Consider the following 17745-nt stretch of genomic DNA (forward strand, 5'->3'; position numbering starts at 1 on the left):
AAATATCTACAAATTAAGCAGAAGATATGCGAATACATAAAGTGTAGTCAGATATGTATCCACTTGACACAGCAATATTCTCAAATTCATAACGCGAGGCTGACCGAGCGTTTAAAATATATTTGCCATTTAACATTATACACATTTTTAATTTGAAGTATCATTGACTAAACCTTTTGTACCAAAATAAAATTTTTCAATATAATTTCTCTTTTCTCAACTAAAATTTTACACTTCTAATAGGGTTACATCTTAAGTCAATAATCATTGATAAGGAGCTAAAGGTGTAATATCACCAAATTATGGTACGTCACATCTGTATACGAAAAAAGGTAGAAAAGAAATATTCCCTTGAATTTGACAGTTGTAAGTTATTAATCCTACATATTATTGCAGTAAGAGATTTCTTTGTGAAAAACATATGTCTTGGGTATTTCAAAGCACCTTTATTTTTTTATTTGGGATTTCTATAGAATATTTTGTAATCTTGAGATTACATGGTGACTAAACCTTGTACACAAATAAAATAAGGGGAGAAATTTGATTGGTTATCTTCCAGTGATGGTTATTTTCTTATATGCAATGAAATGTTATTTGATTTTTGTTCTATTGTACTCGACAGGATAAAACTTTACTCATACCAAGTATTTTCTTTATTTGAAACAAAGATAAATTCTACAGAGTTTTTTGAAAAGTGCAAATTTAACAGAGACTAATAGGGGAAATCAATGGTGGTATTACACCTAAAAGATGACAAAACACAGTTTTACATCAATTATTTGATTTATTTTGACATCACTAAAGGCAACCCTGCTTAATGACGTCATATTGAACGAATGCATCTCTTTGCAGATCATTCCGACAAAAAATATTTAATATTGTCTGCATATCGTCTTCAAATCATAAGAGAAACAGATTCAACCACAAAATATCATGCAATACAATTAGTAGCCACTGTCGTCTTTAGTTAATGTTTTAAGTAATAAAACGCTCGGTAAACCTCGTGTTTTTAATTTGAGAATATTGCTGTGACAAGTGGATACATATCTGACCACACTTTATTTATTTGCATATCTTCTACTTATAAATTAGTTGGAAATGATAAATGTAACTAATTTTTAATCTTTAAAGCAGAGCATATCGATTTTGTAGACCACTGTTAATCCAGATCCTGATCTAGGGGAAAACGCAGTACATAAATTTGCATTTAATGGTGATTTCAGTTTTTCTAATTCGGATTTGAAAAATAAAATTCTACAAACAAAGGTTGGCCAATGCCCAGATAAACAGGATGACAGTGCTGTGTGTATCACATCTAATGGAACCTTAACAACTAACATTTTGTTTGAAGAAAATATGAAAGGATATATTTCGATACCACTGGTTGCCGCGGACGCTGCTGGGAATAGTACTACAACTTTGAGGGTAGATACCAGTTATAGTTTAGTTGTGTATACAACTTTTCTAAATGTATTAGAGCTTGAAATATTCCATACAGACACATATGTCGTTGGTGACCATTAATTGCACTACAAACCAGTAAAAATTTGAAATGGTCTATATCTGTACTATACTGTACTGATTTTTACTCGACCAGTCTGAATTGGTCTGAAATTTACTTTATAATACTCGACTGTAGTCTGAACCATACTTAAAAGTCTGAACTTGTACTTGACTAGTTCTTAACCATTTTATACGGGCCTGAACCATGCTCGACCTAGCCTGAACCATACTTGACCTAGTCGGAACCGTACTCGACCTAGTCTGAACCATACTAGACCTAATCTGAAACATACTCGACCTAGTTTGAACCATACTCGACCAAGTCTTAACCGACCCCATTATTTGTATCTATCAACTGAATTTTATCAATTTAGGAAATATTTTTAATAAAAATGAAATTTGAACAACAACTTGATATTAAAAATGTATTTAATATAGTTTTAAAATTAAAATTTCAAAATAATCAATCATAAAATAACTTCAACACAATTTTAATCAACACTTACATAATAATATATATCAACCTTAAAATACAAATAAAACAAGGTGATCAAATAATATAAACAATGAATTGTGACTAAGATTTTCAATATTATTCAAAATTTTATGAATATTTCTGAAGTATTTTATGCTAACTGGACTATTTTCAACATTCACTGGTGGTAAGCGGATGGTCGTGTTCCGAAGATGGGAGACAACTCTAGAGATACATTTGTCTTTTCCGATTTTCGTGCAGTAAAAAAATGTTTCAGTAAAACCGCTTGTCTCATACATAATAATTGTCAGTGTGTTGATATTGAAACAAAATTTGATACATAAAAACATTCCAATTTTCGTAAAATGATCTTTCAATAATTCGAGCATGATGGTCGTAACTTAAAAAACAAAAATGTTCAGGATGGTCGTAACTTAAAATTGTGATGGTCGTAACTCTTTATTAAAGAGGACCTAATAAGACAAGTCAAGAGTTTTAAATGTGTCTTTTGTTATATGAATATATTATATGATGTATTTGTGAAGTTGATTTCACCAAATGATAAAAACTAAAAGAGGTGAAGAGAGGGATACCTGTAAAGTGCGAAAGGAAAGAAAATTTGAACGAATCGAAAAAAAACCAATACAAAATGAAATGACCAGTCACTGTTACTTAAAATATAATGTATAAAATAAACCAAGAGGCAACTAATTATAAGCTGTTAAGTTTAATAACAATATAAATTCTCAAAAGTGGAAAATTCATTTTAACACACAGCTCTGGTTATGATCATTCTTAGTTACGAATTAAGAAATGGCGATTTTAACAAATTTGACATCACATGAAATAACAGTATCCTGATTTATTTTATTTATATTTTGCATGTAATGAAAAGATAAACTTTTTAAAAACTAGTATGTACCTACTAGGTGGAATTTAAAAGAAAAATCTACAATTTAAAATTGATACTTTAAGTCGAAAGAGCATAAGTAAAGAGTCAAAATAATGTTATGGGGATCGTCATCGCTACAAGACCATATCCGCGAATTCTTAGGTCCGTAATCGCATTAAACAACATACATCTTATTCTTAGCCTGGATTTTGAGAAGTCGTATTGTCATTTGGTATATAGTCAAGCTGATTCTAAGGTGCAAATTCGAAGTTCAGGTATAATTATTACCCGTGGTTTTAAAAAATTTTGAATACACATATTTGTACGATGCTATCCGATATACATCTTTGTCTTTCTTATGGAAAATACCATGAACCCTGGACCACACGTTTTTTAAATTCCAAATTCATAAAGGGAATGATGCAACCGATCTTAATAACTATCGAGGAATTACAATTACTGATTCATTGGGGAAGCCTTTTAAATAAGATACTTGATACACGTCTTTGTAAATCCTTAGATAAATATCATATCATTGATGAGAGCCAAATTGGGTTTACCAAACCAAAAAAAAAAAAAAAAAAAAACCACGACCATCTGACCATATGTTCATTCTAAAAACTATTATAAATACGTATTGTATTACAAAAGAAGGTAGAATGTTTGCCTGCTTTGTTGATTTCCAGAAGGCTTTTGATACTGTCATTCTCCCAGGGATAAAACTTCATCTATTGAATATAGTTAGAGAGTATGGTAAGAGATCTCTTTAAAACTAAAGTTGGAGTAAAACAGGGAGACAATTGGAGTTCAAATTTGTTTAAAGTTTTTATAAATGAACTTCCTGATTGTGTTAAAAGTTCCCCTGATCCAGCTGTTTTTTATCCACGACCAGTCTATTCTTTACTATACATATGCTGATGATCTTGCCATTTTTTCAACTTCAGCAAAAGGACTTCAAAGTAGACTTGATGGATTAAGACCGGTGTTTGAAAATTAATCCCAATAAAACCAAGCCATAGTATTTAACAAGACAGGCAGACATATCAAACATGATTTTTATTTTAATAACAAGCGTTAAAAGCCTACCATAAGCTACGCAAGGACTTTCTGTCACTGAATCCAAGTTTAAAAAACAGCTTTCATGTTTTTGAGCATACAATAAAACCTATTCTCTTATATAGTACTAAAATTTGGGGATATTTCAACCCTTTCAAAAAAAAAAAAAAAACAAACAAACCTACAAATGTAAATCAGGCTTATCCTAAGATTCTTTCAGAAAGACTACGCATTGAATTTTATAAACATTTACTTGGTGTTACCAAAAGAGAAACACATTTTGCCAATCTTTCTTAACTCGGTAGATTCACTCTGTATTTTGTCATTGCAAAGTCTATGATAAGATACTGGCACAGGCTTGACAATTTGGGATCATCTTTCCACTACTAGAGGAGGCATATTTAGAGTCAAAATTACTACACGAGTTAAAAAAAATCCTTCACAGTATGGATCCTTAAACTTCTTTTTAAAGAATATTAAAGGGGTCAGCAATTTACATTGTTTACTATATGCTGATGATAATGTATTTTTTTTGAATTTCAGCAAAAGGACTTCAGCATACATAGCTTGTAGCCAGGATAATATTTTAAAGATATATCTTTATGCTTCAACTCAGCGTGCTGGTCTTTTAAATCTGAGTACATTCATACAATATAAACATATAACATAAATATTATTTTCAACCTGCATATGTATGTGATAGTTGCCGCAGTACATTTAGTTCTACCTTTTAATATTATCTTAGCTACAAGGCTGGCTATAAACTACTAATATTTGATCTTACTCTTAAATCCAAAGCGTGTATCATTGTAAAATATATACCTGCATATATGTATGTAATATTTGCTGCAGTACATTTAGTTCTACCTTGTAATATTATCCTGGCTACAAGCCTGTCTACAAATTACTGATATTTGATCTTACTCTTAAATTCAACGCGTGTAGCATTGTAAAATATCTCAACCTTATTCATACTTTTTAGGTTAACACAATGTTCATTGCGACACCATGAATTAAGTTTTTATTCTGAACCAATACTTAGAACAATTATCAATGATATACCGCAAGATCGTCATGCAATCGATAGAAAATAAAGACAACACGATAAAAACACCAGGCATTTGTGGATTTTCATTAATCATGATTCACCAAAAGCCGAATATTTGAAAGCCAATGGTTTATAAAAACTGCAATAGCTGATTAAAAATTAAAGAAGATTGTTCAAAATTGTACGTTCAATAATTTCATCTGCCGACATGATTGCAGGAAATAAAAAGTCGTAAATAAAAAAAATCTGAAAGCAAATATTCAACAATTTTATGCCTTAACGTACAGTAAAAATATATTAATACTCAACCCTAACATACTATTTGGCTTAATGCGAGTTGATTAGTTTTCACCTAAATGATGGTCGTTTGGAACATATCAAAAATGTATGATTGATAATTCTTTAACTTAATTTCTGCATACCATTATTAGAGTAACAAATGAAATAACATTTTTTGTAGTAAACTTTATTGACAACTGTGCACAGTACTTTTAAAATAACTTGATAAAAGTTCGTCTAAATACTTGAGTTACGGTCATCTTTCAAAGTTACGACAATCTTGTGTCGGTTACGACCATCATCCAAAATACTATAGTTGACATTACGACCATCACAAGTTAAAGTTACGACCATCATGCTTGAATTTTTGAATGACTATTTTACGAAAATTGGAATGGTTTTATGTGTCAAATTTGGTTTCCATAAGAATGCACTCACGATATGTGTATATGAGACAAGTGGTTTGACTCAAATGAACCTTTTACTGCACGAAAATCGGAAAAGAAAAACTTATCCCTAGAGTTGTCTCCCATATTCAGATGGTCGTAACTTTTAGTTACGACCATCCGCTTACCACCAGTAAACATCAACTTAAGCCTAGTATAGATTTATGTTGTCAGCTAGACTTTAGTTAATAATGCAGTGAATGTTTTTTTGTATTAATATTTATATAAAATAGTATATAAGAAAACTTGATAACCTTTTTAAAAAAGGAAATGTGTTCCAAAGTAACTGTTACAGTAAAATTTATTTCAATTGATTTAAGTATTTTTTATCAAATTAAAGACATGGCATTCATTAAGCACTTTAATATGGTTTTATTGCCTCAATACATGTGTGTTTAACCTGTAGGTAAAAAAAAGCCCTATTTTCCTAAATTCGTGTATTACTTATCTTGTATATTCGAAAGGCCTTGTTTTTTAAAGTTAAACAGGATGTTGCAATTTTGAATAAATGTTAATTAGAATTTAATACCTCTGACCAGGTGTGATCTTATTTATGAGTTTACCCTAAGCAGAGGTTATACTTAATATTTCACCACTACTCAGAAAAACAATTTTATTTATTTATTTAATTTTATCTCTTTTTGATTTAATTTATATATAATATATTATTTTTTTATCCTAAATATAATAATAGATATATTTCTAATATAAGGTTAAACAGTTTATAAATTTTGTTGGCTGTTGTTATAATTGTCAGTTTAAAAGATATTTATTTTAAGAGTTAAAAAAGTAGAGGTTATTTGGTCTAGTATGGTTCAGACTGGTCGAGTATTGTTCAGACCTTTGGTTAAGTATGATTTAGACTGGAAAAATAGGTCGGGTAAAGATCAAGAACGGGTTAAGCATTGTTAAGACTGTTCCAGAGTGGTCGAGTAATAGTTCAGACTATTTTCAACGGCAAAGATACGGGTCAAGTAGGAATCAGTACAGTCGAGTATGGTTCAGACTGGGGTCGAGTAATGTCAAGTAAAAGTCAGACCAATTCAGAATGGTCGAGTAAAAATCAGTACAGTCGAGTACAGATATAGGCCATTTCAGACTTTAATGGTTTGTAGTGTTGGTGCATCTTTCCAACGTTTGGAAGTTATATATTAATAATAGAAAACCTTTCATTGTCGTAGTTATTTTATTTCGTAGTTTTACAAAAGTCTGCATAAATTTGTAATGAACGTGTGCTTTTGGTTGCATCTTGGAAGTCGTGCTTCAACTTGTTAAAGAGTAACACGACATACATGCAAATTGGCATCCAACGAGTAATACTGAATTTACAGTATGTTGGAGTTACCTTACCAAAGTATTGACTTTTGTAATTGCTAAATTTAAGGGTACAAATTTGCCTGCCAATGCACAAACCTCTTTATTATAATTAATATAAATTTTCCAACGATTTAAACTGTTTACCACTGTGTACCTCCTATTTTGTGTTCTGATCCAAATCATGTTTGGGGGTCCCTTAGCAAATCACGTTCTTTGCTACTTTCGTATCTAGGGGGGAGGAGGTTTGCACCTTTTTCTGAATTATTTTTTTTGCACTCATTGAAGCAACAGTAGTTTACCGTTGTTCATATGTCATAAAACGATTTTTTTGGTAATAACTACCATATTCCTGAAGTGAAGCAGTGCATTTTATGAACAAATGGCTTTATGGCTAGCGGAACCTCGCACTGAATGGCAATGTAAAAAGTATCACTAAAATGAATACATGTCATATCAGGAACAATTTAATTATTGGTAATTTTTGTATTATTTTCCTTAATTTTTGCTCAAGTTATGTGCTTCAATTATGTCTTAATGCTTTTTTGTGATTCTTTGTTACATATTTGTTTGTTTTCATAGTGATTTAGTATATAACACAATGTTGACTGGTGTACCCCGATTTTATTCATGTTTACCTTTAATATTCGTTTGTTTTGTTGGCACATCGTTGTCAATGTAATTGAATTGTATGCAACTGTCATAGAAGTGAAAGGTTTGACTAGCTATAAAACCAGGTATAATCCAACATTTTCCAAGTAAAATGCCTGTACCTATTCAGGAATATGCCAGTTTATATCCATTCGTGTGTGTTTGAGCGTTTAATATTTCAATTTGATTATGGACTTTCCGTTTTAAATTTTTCTCGGAGTTCAATATTTTTGTTATTGATAAATTCTAGTACCGTCTTGATATATTTTATGATATGTAAATCATTGATTCAATTGCTTTAATTAACATTGAGCAGCGACAGCATTGTTTTTTCTCTTTACACTCATAAAGGAAAGTCTGATGTTTGAGGCGTGCTCTTAAGAAAATAAATTCAAATCATTTAATTTTGGATGCAACGCTTCTTCTGATTGGCTGACGTTATTTTGTTATAAGCCCATAGACATAATTTAGTCATGTGACCGTGACGTCATCAACGTTTTTCATGGTTTTCTACGGTTTAAAATGGAATTTAGAATTAAATCATAAGAAATGACTGTAATATTGTTTCTGTCGATTCAAAATAACATAAAAAATGTGGTGCACACTGTTAAATAACCCGCTACCGTTTTTCAGTGTTCATCAAATTTTTAACGTTATTTCTTCATAGAAAGAAATAATATTACAGTCATTCCTTAAATGTAAAGTTACTTTTTTCAGATAGATATAATTTCTGATGACCAAACTGCAGCTATGCTGATTTATGACAACAAAGCGTTTGTGCAGACTAACCAGGATGAAATTCTTCGGTAAATCTAGTTAAATGATAGCGGGTTATTAATTTATGTTTATAAAATAAAGATAGAATTGAAAATGGAAATAGGGAACGTGTCAACCCGACCAAAAAAATAAAAAGATCTTAGTTCACCAAAGTGTTCAACACAGCGATAAAATCACGCAACCGGAGGCGTGTTTCAGCTGGTCCAAAAACAAAGATATGCACTAATTCGGTGAAAATAGACGTCATACTAACTCCTTAACATATAATTGAACTTAAACTTAAAATACATATAGGACTAACAAAGGCCACCATGCATATTTACACCTGCGTTAACTATTATAATGCCAAATGTGTAAGCATACTCAAGTACAAAACCAGTTATTTACCTAATTAATATTAATTTAAGCAAATGCATAAGAAATTACTAAATGCAAATAATGAATCAGGAATATATTTATTTAAAAAAGCACAGAAAATCACAAGAACACAATCAAATGTATGCTGACAAAATATCAATCAATATAAGGAAGCTATTTTTAACTCTATATGTTGATATCTGTAAAACCATATTTAAGTCATATTTTAATTTTTACAGAATACTGTCGCAGATAACAGGATACGAGTTTGTGGCTGATGGAATCGAATCGTACCAAAAAGATGGTATTTCGGATACTTTCAGGTACTAAGTTTACTTAGTGTTTAAACTGAATATTCATTATAAAAACAATACAAAAGATAGTACATTATAATGTCCTCATTGTGATGTAAAACGTAACGGCAGATCTCAGTCTACATGTATGCGTATTATGCATGTATAAACAAAATGCAAGTAATTACATCAGACAGTTTGAGGTCTAGTATTTTTATTTTGATTCATCAGAACCTCGTTGCTCTCCTACTATAACGATAAGAAAGTGATATTGATATTTTTTACGCACACCTAATCATTTAACAGTAAAATGTGTACAAAAACGCTATGTTTACATATCGTTTTGTTGGTTTTTAGTCATGTTAACATTGTAAATATTTTCAGAACTTATTTGTTCTTCCATGTTATCGTTGAAAACGGCAAGGTGGCATCTGCAACTGAAGCTAAGAGGTAAGATGTGTTAATAGTACACTATATGAAGATCGATTACAATAATAATTTGTTGTAAGTGTGCATGAATCTATAATCATAATAATCTAAAAACTAGATTTGTTGGAAAGCCAATGGTTACATGTTCCAGTTTTCACAAAATATTAAAAACACCTTAATATCTTGTTTCGGGAAGGGAGGGGGAATCGCGCTGATTCAAACAAAACATTATCCGAAACATATATTATCTAGGTGGTTGTATTTACAATTGATAACATATTTGTTACGTTTAGAGGACATGCTTTTCAATTAATTATCGGCATCCCATTAACTGTGCCCCTCATCTTGCCTAAATGTTCATAATCCCTTATAAGGCTAGCCTTATAAGGGAACTACTTAAGAAGAAAGAAAAAAGTAAGCAGTATCCTGTAACTTTTCTTTCCGCTATACATTGATGATCTCTCACTAAATAATGCTTAATTTGGTGAGTATGTTGAACGCATTTATCCAATCGCACTGGAGATAAAGAGTACAACAGATACAGATAAGTTTGCCTCATTTCTTGGCTCACAATATTTATTCAGATAAATCAACATTAAACGAAAATATACATTGAAATAATATAAAGGATTCAGAAACAAGCAATTTGCTTTTACAAATATGTCTCCTTTACTATACACTTATTGAACAATACATAGATATTAATACTGGCATGCTCTGTAATAAATATATGAATATGAAAAAAGTGAAATAAGAAGAAGAAAAAAATAATGAGAAAAATAAAATAAAAATAATAATAAATAAAATGCAGTATCCGTATCATAGATGATAGTGTATATGTTTTTGTTTACCGTCATAACTGCAATCCCGTTCTATTTTCAAATTTAAGTGACCTAACGAATTAGACTTGTTATCGGCTTTTTACTAACATGAGTCTTATTTTTCTATGTTGTGTTTTGTTTTAATATTTTCTGTCTGTCTGTTTTCCTTTTTCATTTTTGGCCATGGCTATGTCAGTTCATTATCGATTTATGAGTTTCGTATGGTTTCCCATCCAAAGATATACTTACAAATTTTTTGTAAAATTATTCATTTCACTAAAGTGCATGGATTTCATATTTTATTTTGTTTTAATAGCATTTTCGACAAACATGCTGTGGCACTTGCAAGCATGGCTGCAAAGTACAAGATTTCATCTGTTCAGGTAAATGATATACATTATTGATTTATCGGGCTTTCACGCAACCAGCGCGTATTTTCGTAAAACAATATACACAGAATTACCAAATAAATTTAATACAACGGAATACATCTCCTGTGTCGTTGTACTGCCGTTTGACTTACACACTTAATACTTAATCGTGTGCATTTTTTCTTGATTTCCTTTCAATCTAAATATTAAACAAAAGAAGTTAATGCATATGCCTTTAGTAAAACAGTGTTTCAAATAATTAATAAAAATATTTTATAGGAATATAAAGAAACATTACAACAGCCTACTGCTGGTGTTCCTATTACATACATCTTGATTGGTATTATTGGTTTACTAGGATGCACCGTTCTTATTGTTGGTTTCTTTTACTGCAAGAGTATATCAAGGTATTTAAATAAATTTCAGTGGTAGTAACTACGTTGCTTTATGTCTTGTATATGTTTTTAATGCGATACCATAATCTAGGTATTATTAGGATACTTTATTTGGGTTTTTCAATAATTTATGTCTTACAAGTGAGAGGTTTAGCGCTATAAAACCAAGCTCCATCCAGCATTTTACTACATTTGAAATACCTGTACCAAGTCAGGAATATGACAGGTGTTGTCCATTCGTTTAAAGCGTTTTATCATTTGATTTTGCCATTTGATTAAGGACTTTCCTTTTTGAATTTTACCCATAAATCAGTATATTTGTGATTTTATTAAATTTATACAATAGAAAAGTTACACTTCATCACATGCGTGCTGTCGTCCCTGAATAAATATAACAAAAGAGTATCTGGTGTGATTGCCAATGAGACATGTCTCCACAAGAGACCAAATAACACAGAAATTAGAAACTTTATGTCACTGTACGGCCTTCAACAATTTGCAAATCTCATATCGCATATTCAGCTAAAAGGGCCCCTAAATGACAAATATAGAACATTTACGACGAGAAAACTAATGACATAATTCATGAAAAAAACACCAAAATCAAATATGTAGCACATGAATAAATGAGAACCACCGAAATACAGGCTCCTGACTTGAGACAGAATGTGGATGGTTATAAAATGTTAACAGGATTTAAATACGCCCAAACGTGGAACAGTAGTGTAACAGTGCAACAAAAGAAAAAAGCTATTAAACCTAGTGGACAAAGGCTAAACTCATCAGATGAATACCAATAATTACTTTTTAAAATAAAAATATATTTTTAAAAACTAGTTATGTCTTGCATGTATAATAATGATAGTTTTATATGATAACTGAATGTACGGTATAATGTATATAGCAATATTATATTAATGTTTTTGATAGAGTAAACATGATAAAAGGATTGCTCACAAGAGTATTGAAGTATATTTACTTCCGAATGAAAAAGAAAGTAAAAACACATCCATAAAACAAACATTTAACTGTACATTGTACCTTTCTGAAATGCACGTTTTGTGTCAAATTTATTTTAAACAAAAGGTCAACGCTTTTTGAATGTTTTACAAACTTTTCAATTTCCAAAAATGGCTAGCTTAGTAAAGGGAGTTAACAACTATCAGTTATAATTCAAAAAAAAAATATGATTTCGAAACTGAACAAAATCATTTCGTGTCATATGGGTCATTGAAAAACTGTAACTACACACTTTCTTATTTTGGAAGGTAAATGCATGTATTCTAAATGTGTAACTTCTTTAAAAAATCGTTTATTGTCGGACTTTTGTATCAAATTTATTTATGAATAAGATTTCATATATTTTTTGTCTCGTGGATAGCTGGTTCACCTCAATTACGGGAAGTCGTAGGTTCGAATCCCGGCCGGGTCAATGCAAAGACTTTAAAGTTGATATTTTCTGCTTTTCCGCTAAGCTAGCGGCATTACGAATTATTTGTATCCATCTGAAGAGATAACCCTTTTTCAATTGATTTTGTAAAGTATGTTCTTTTGTTTACTGTCCCAGGTTGAGAGCGAACATTTGTATGTGCCTGTCAGGAGCCTCTTATTCAATTGTTTGTTGTTGTATTTATTTTTTTATTTCTGTGTCCTTTTCTCTCTTGTTTATGGTTGTCTCGTTGGCAATCAAAACACATCGTGTTTCTGTAACAATAAATCAAACTGAAATGAGTTTAAGCTTCGTTTTTCATGTTAAGTATATACATGGGATTTTAAACACTTAAATCTAATTTGAAAGACTTATGCCGCTGGTTGTAGACAAGAATTTTGTTATAATTGTAGATATCAAAGGAAATTGAAAGCGGCAACAACTAAGACTACGGGTGGTATGTTTCATTATTTAAAGCCTAATGATTGCCTTATACAGTTTAGCATCATTACTTGAGAAGCTTTTCGACAAACTGTCTTTATAATATAGTTTCAACACTTTGTTTTTTTACACAGCATTGTCGATGTTTTTAAAGTACAACACTTTTGTTCAATAAATCATAATCAAACTTTGCTTAGAAATGAAAATTCCGTCCTTTATAACAAAAGTAATATTTTTTGTTCTGTTTGTTTGGTTTGATGATGATTTTACAATTTTATTATTTTGAGATGATAATTTAAATGCATATGACATCACATTTCAAATATTCTTCTTGTAATAACACATAAGTGTACATAGACAGTTTTTCATTTTATTTTTTTCGAACTGCATTTTTATTTTTGTTTGTTCTATACTACACCATGTTGTAATTTCAAAATATACAATTATTTCTCCCATTGGTGTCTTCCGCCTACTTCTGAATAATATACTTGAATTTTTTGGTGTACTGCTATTAATTGATATTTCTGATGTAATATATTCCTTATCCTTTGTAGACACAGATATTAAGGAATGTCAACCTGGAACGAACATGTATGCAAGAAGGTAATTCTCTATCTAACTTTCTATCTGGAATAACAAAAATAGATAAAAAAAACCACTTTAGTTTGAGAATTGATTCAAACACAGTAGCACATATCACATGCTTTAGTCATGTTATAATCTATTTATTTATGAAAATAATTTAGTTACCGAAGCGAGACTTATAGAATAGTTCCTTGGCATGATTGTCTTATAAATACTATATCCGTTAAGTATATGTTTGAAAGGAAAGATATATTATGAAAATTTTGCTGCTGTAATCATATTTCATCAATGCTTTTGATACTATTTATTAATTGTTTTTACAAATTATCAATAGCATTGGTCTTCCAGTAATAAAATAATTATATAAAATATTTATTGCAGATGACCGCAAGTTTGAACACATATTTGTAAAGCAATATTGCTATGTATTGTTTTCGCGTGAATTAATATCTGAAAATACTACTTGTAGCACAAACCCATTGCTGAATAGAGAAGAAGATCTGTCAAAAATAGACTACGATCGATTTGACCCTGAAGATGATATTGAAAGGTATATAAGTGTTTTACAAACTAATGTTCAATTAAAATGAAAACAAAAGTTTTAACGTTAATATAAAAATAAGAATTGTGTTTGAAGTTAGAACAGACAAGCAATCTACGTAAATCAAAACATCCAAGGTAAAGATTCACACTGTCATGTTTTATTACAATAACCCATAAATGAGGATTTCAACGTGGATTACATGGTCACGTATCACAGCAAGTTTTCAACGACCCTTTGCATCGGTTTGAGTAGATTATTTATTATTATCATAATAAGCGTGAGTTTATTAGCTTAGATTTTGTTTATTTTAACTTGAAACGAACATTAATGAATTGACATAAATAATTTAGCATAAATAGAGAAAACTCTAAATGAGGAATATGACAGGAATTCAAAAAAAAAATACACAGCATGAAAACTCAAAACGGAAAGTCCCTAATCAAATGGCAAAATCAAAAGCTCTAACACAGCAAACGAATAGAAAACAACTGTCATTTTTTTATAATCAATTACGATTGCAACATATAGGCTTTAACATTTCCGCAGTTTTTGGTGGGGTTGGTGTTGCTTATTCTTTAGTTTTCTATGTTGATGCATGTGTACTATTGTTTGTTTGTTTGTCTTTTTCGTTTTTAACCATGGCGTCTTCGGTTTATTTTCGATTTATGAGTTTGACTTTCCCTATAGTTTCTTTCGTCTCTCTTTCATTTATATAAAAAATTAACTTTTTTTAAATGACTTTTGTTATTTCTAATATCATATGTGCTACAATAGCTTTAACTAAATATTTTTTTCCATTTCTCATAATTCTACATTGATGTATGTACATTAATTCTGTAATTTGCAAAATGATACGACTCTTGGTATCTTGTTTTAGTGTGACGTCATACGACTCACATCAGTTCAAAAAGGATGAGGAAATTTTAGGTGACGAAGAAAAGGGAGCAACTTTGGACATGTACGAAGACGAAATTGTCGTACAACACGGCGACATTGATGCACTGGCAATGGTTCTTGAGCAACATAAACAAGAAAAAGCTGCATGCAGTGAAAGTTTGATTCAGAGCGAAAAGATTGACGGTCACCTAAGCTCTGAGGATTTTACGCATTCGTTTGATAATGAAGGTTTCCAATTGAGTTTGGAAACAACCGAAGTGTAGATTTCACAAGACATTTCTTATGTATAGTATAAGTCAAAGCCAGTGTCTTTCTTGGTTTTGTTTTCAATTCAAACTAATATATAGGGAGGGTGGAGGTGTCTTAAGAGTCGATAGACTTATATTCGATGACATGCAAATTAAAACAACCATTAATACAGTAATGTTGAAACCTATAGATTAGGAGGAATACTTAAACCTATTTTATGTTCCTTTCCTTATGGACACATGTTTTCCTTTATGTTTTTCATTGATAATTGATATTGTCAGATAATGTGTTTTCGTATGTCATAGGTATCGTACTATGCATGCTTTTTCAATATAAATTGTGACGTCATAATCCATTCTGAATATAATGAAAATCCATTAGACGAAGATATATTAAATTACAATTTGATGGCTTGGAGAAGAAATTATTTAGCTTGCAATTGTTTGTCCTAAAATGACACTGAATTATATATTAAATGTTGATGATGTAACCATTTCTAAATGCACACAAAAAATTAGATTTTAAACACCTGCTTTTTAATCATATAGACATAAATATCGTTTCATAGTTATGGTTATAATGCATTTTCAAATATTTCCCTGACACACAAAAACAATATAAGTAGATCCTTTTTTTTTTTGTTTACCTGTGATTATCCATAATGAATAGTTTAACTTGTGATAATTAACAAAACATTAAAATGATTTAATATATTTATCAATGCATTTGTTGATTTAGCATGACATGTTTTTATACGCCGCTCAGCAGCGTCAGAATCCTCTTGTTTGTCCGTACGTCGGTCAGTTCCTTACCATTTTTGTTTCCAGATGATAAACAGATAGCCACTTTTCGAAATTCATCAAGATTTTAATAAAATATTTTAGAGTAGTAGAGACTGTATATATTCTATAATCGTCATTTTCATTTTCATGATGTTAGATTAAAACTGGCGAGTAAGCTAACACACGACCACCGTAAGCTTAATCATTGTAGAGCCTAGGTGGTTGAGTGGTCTTACGCGTCAGGCATAGCGCAAGGCGAGTTTGTGCCATTATATCGCAGTATCGTGAGTTCGAATCCCTGTGAGGGAAGAAAAAATGCTTCCGCAATTTTGCAGATCTCATGCTTTTTCTTATTTAATGTTTACTTATTCAGGGTTATATCTCGTTTATTTTCCAGCATTGATAAGTGTTTGGTATATAAATAAAGGCAACAGTAGTATACCGCTGTTCAAAACTCATAAATCCATGGACAAAAAACAAAATCGGGGTAACAAACTAAAACCGAGGGAAACGTATGACTATAAATTTTCACTTTTTGGTAATATAAACAACACAATTTTTTGTTTCTAAAAATATTTCCGTTTTCCATTTAAATAGCATACCTTATATAACAGAGTTATTTTCATTTACCTGTGTAAACCATTATTTTTTTGTTCGAGGTTGTTGTTGGTTCTCTAAATATATACAATATCTCTCAGCGGTATACTTCTGTTGCCTATATTTATTTACCCCTTATTTTATTAATTTGTATTTAGATCAAATTTGTCGTTCAGTGTATATTCACTTGTGTTAATATGTCCCTTGATTGAGTTGAGCAATTTCAATTGATATTTTATAGTGTGTCTTTCTTTGTTGTGATGTTACACTATAGTTTTCTATAAGGGTGAAGGTTAGAACCCGCTGCATTGGTATGTACCTGTCCTAAGTCGGGAATATGATATTCAGTAGTTGTCGTTTGTTAATGTGGTTCATAAGTATTTTTCGTTACTCGTTTTTTATATAAATTAGAACGTTGGTTTTCCCGTTTGAATGATTTTACCCTTAGACTAGTGATTGTTTGGGCCCTAAATAGCTTGCTGTTTGGTCTGAGCCAAGTCTTCCGTGTTGAAGACCGTACTTTGACCTGCAATAGTTTACTTTTACAAATTGTGCCTTGGATGAAGAGTTTTTTCATTGGTACTCATACCACATCTTCCTATATCTAATAACATCGTTGGGCTGAGATAGACAACCTATATATGTATTTAATTAAGTTTGGTGTATGACATGGGTTTGGATGAAATCTATCTTTCAGGAAATTATTTATTTACATTAGAATGAAAATACATACTTAAAACTCAACACAAAATTTAACCCAATAGTCTTAAATAGATTACGAGAAAATTAATCCAATTTATCAAGGGAAACACATCAACTATAGAAGGAACAACGGAGCAAGAGAAACATTAAGATGCAACGAAAAAACCATCACCAAAATACCTCAAATCATTCTGTCATATTGCTGTCTTGGTACAGTACGTTTTTATAACAAATGGTGGGCTGAACCTTACAAACCGCCCGCTGACATGGTAATGTTAACAAAATATCGCTAACATGACTCTAAGTGCCAGGAATACAGTGAAAACAATTGCGAGAATACTCAACACATTGAAATTCAGAAACATATAATATTAAAGTACATTTCAACATGTAAACTGGAGGATAACAATGG

General features: G+C 30.8%; 1 protein-coding gene across 1 annotated transcript in view; it reads left to right on the forward strand.

The window, feature by feature from the left end:
* The window catches only part of LOC139490121 (cadherin-23-like), a 53594-nt gene extending 37600 nt beyond the window's left edge, over positions 1-15994 (forward strand). The window contains exons 18-27 of the mRNA XM_071276971.1: positions 1153-1425; positions 8382-8470; positions 9038-9121; positions 9476-9541; positions 10658-10724; positions 10992-11119; positions 12950-12993; positions 13532-13580; positions 14032-14112; positions 14984-15994. Coding sequence (XP_071133072.1) covers positions 1153-1425; positions 8382-8470; positions 9038-9121; positions 9476-9541; positions 10658-10724; positions 10992-11119; positions 12950-12993; positions 13532-13580; positions 14032-14112; positions 14984-15266 — 1164 coding nt within the window. The 3' untranslated portion in view covers positions 15267-15994. The remainder of the gene's footprint in view (positions 1-1152; positions 1426-8381; positions 8471-9037; positions 9122-9475; positions 9542-10657; positions 10725-10991; positions 11120-12949; positions 12994-13531; positions 13581-14031; positions 14113-14983) is intronic.
* Positions 15995-17745: the final 1751 nt, after the last annotated feature.

The sequence above is a fragment of the Mytilus edulis genome, chromosome 9, assembly GCF_963676685.1.
Source record: "Mytilus edulis chromosome 9, xbMytEdul2.2, whole genome shotgun sequence".
NCBI classification, from domain to species: domain Eukaryota; kingdom Metazoa; phylum Mollusca; class Bivalvia; order Mytilida; family Mytilidae; genus Mytilus; species Mytilus edulis.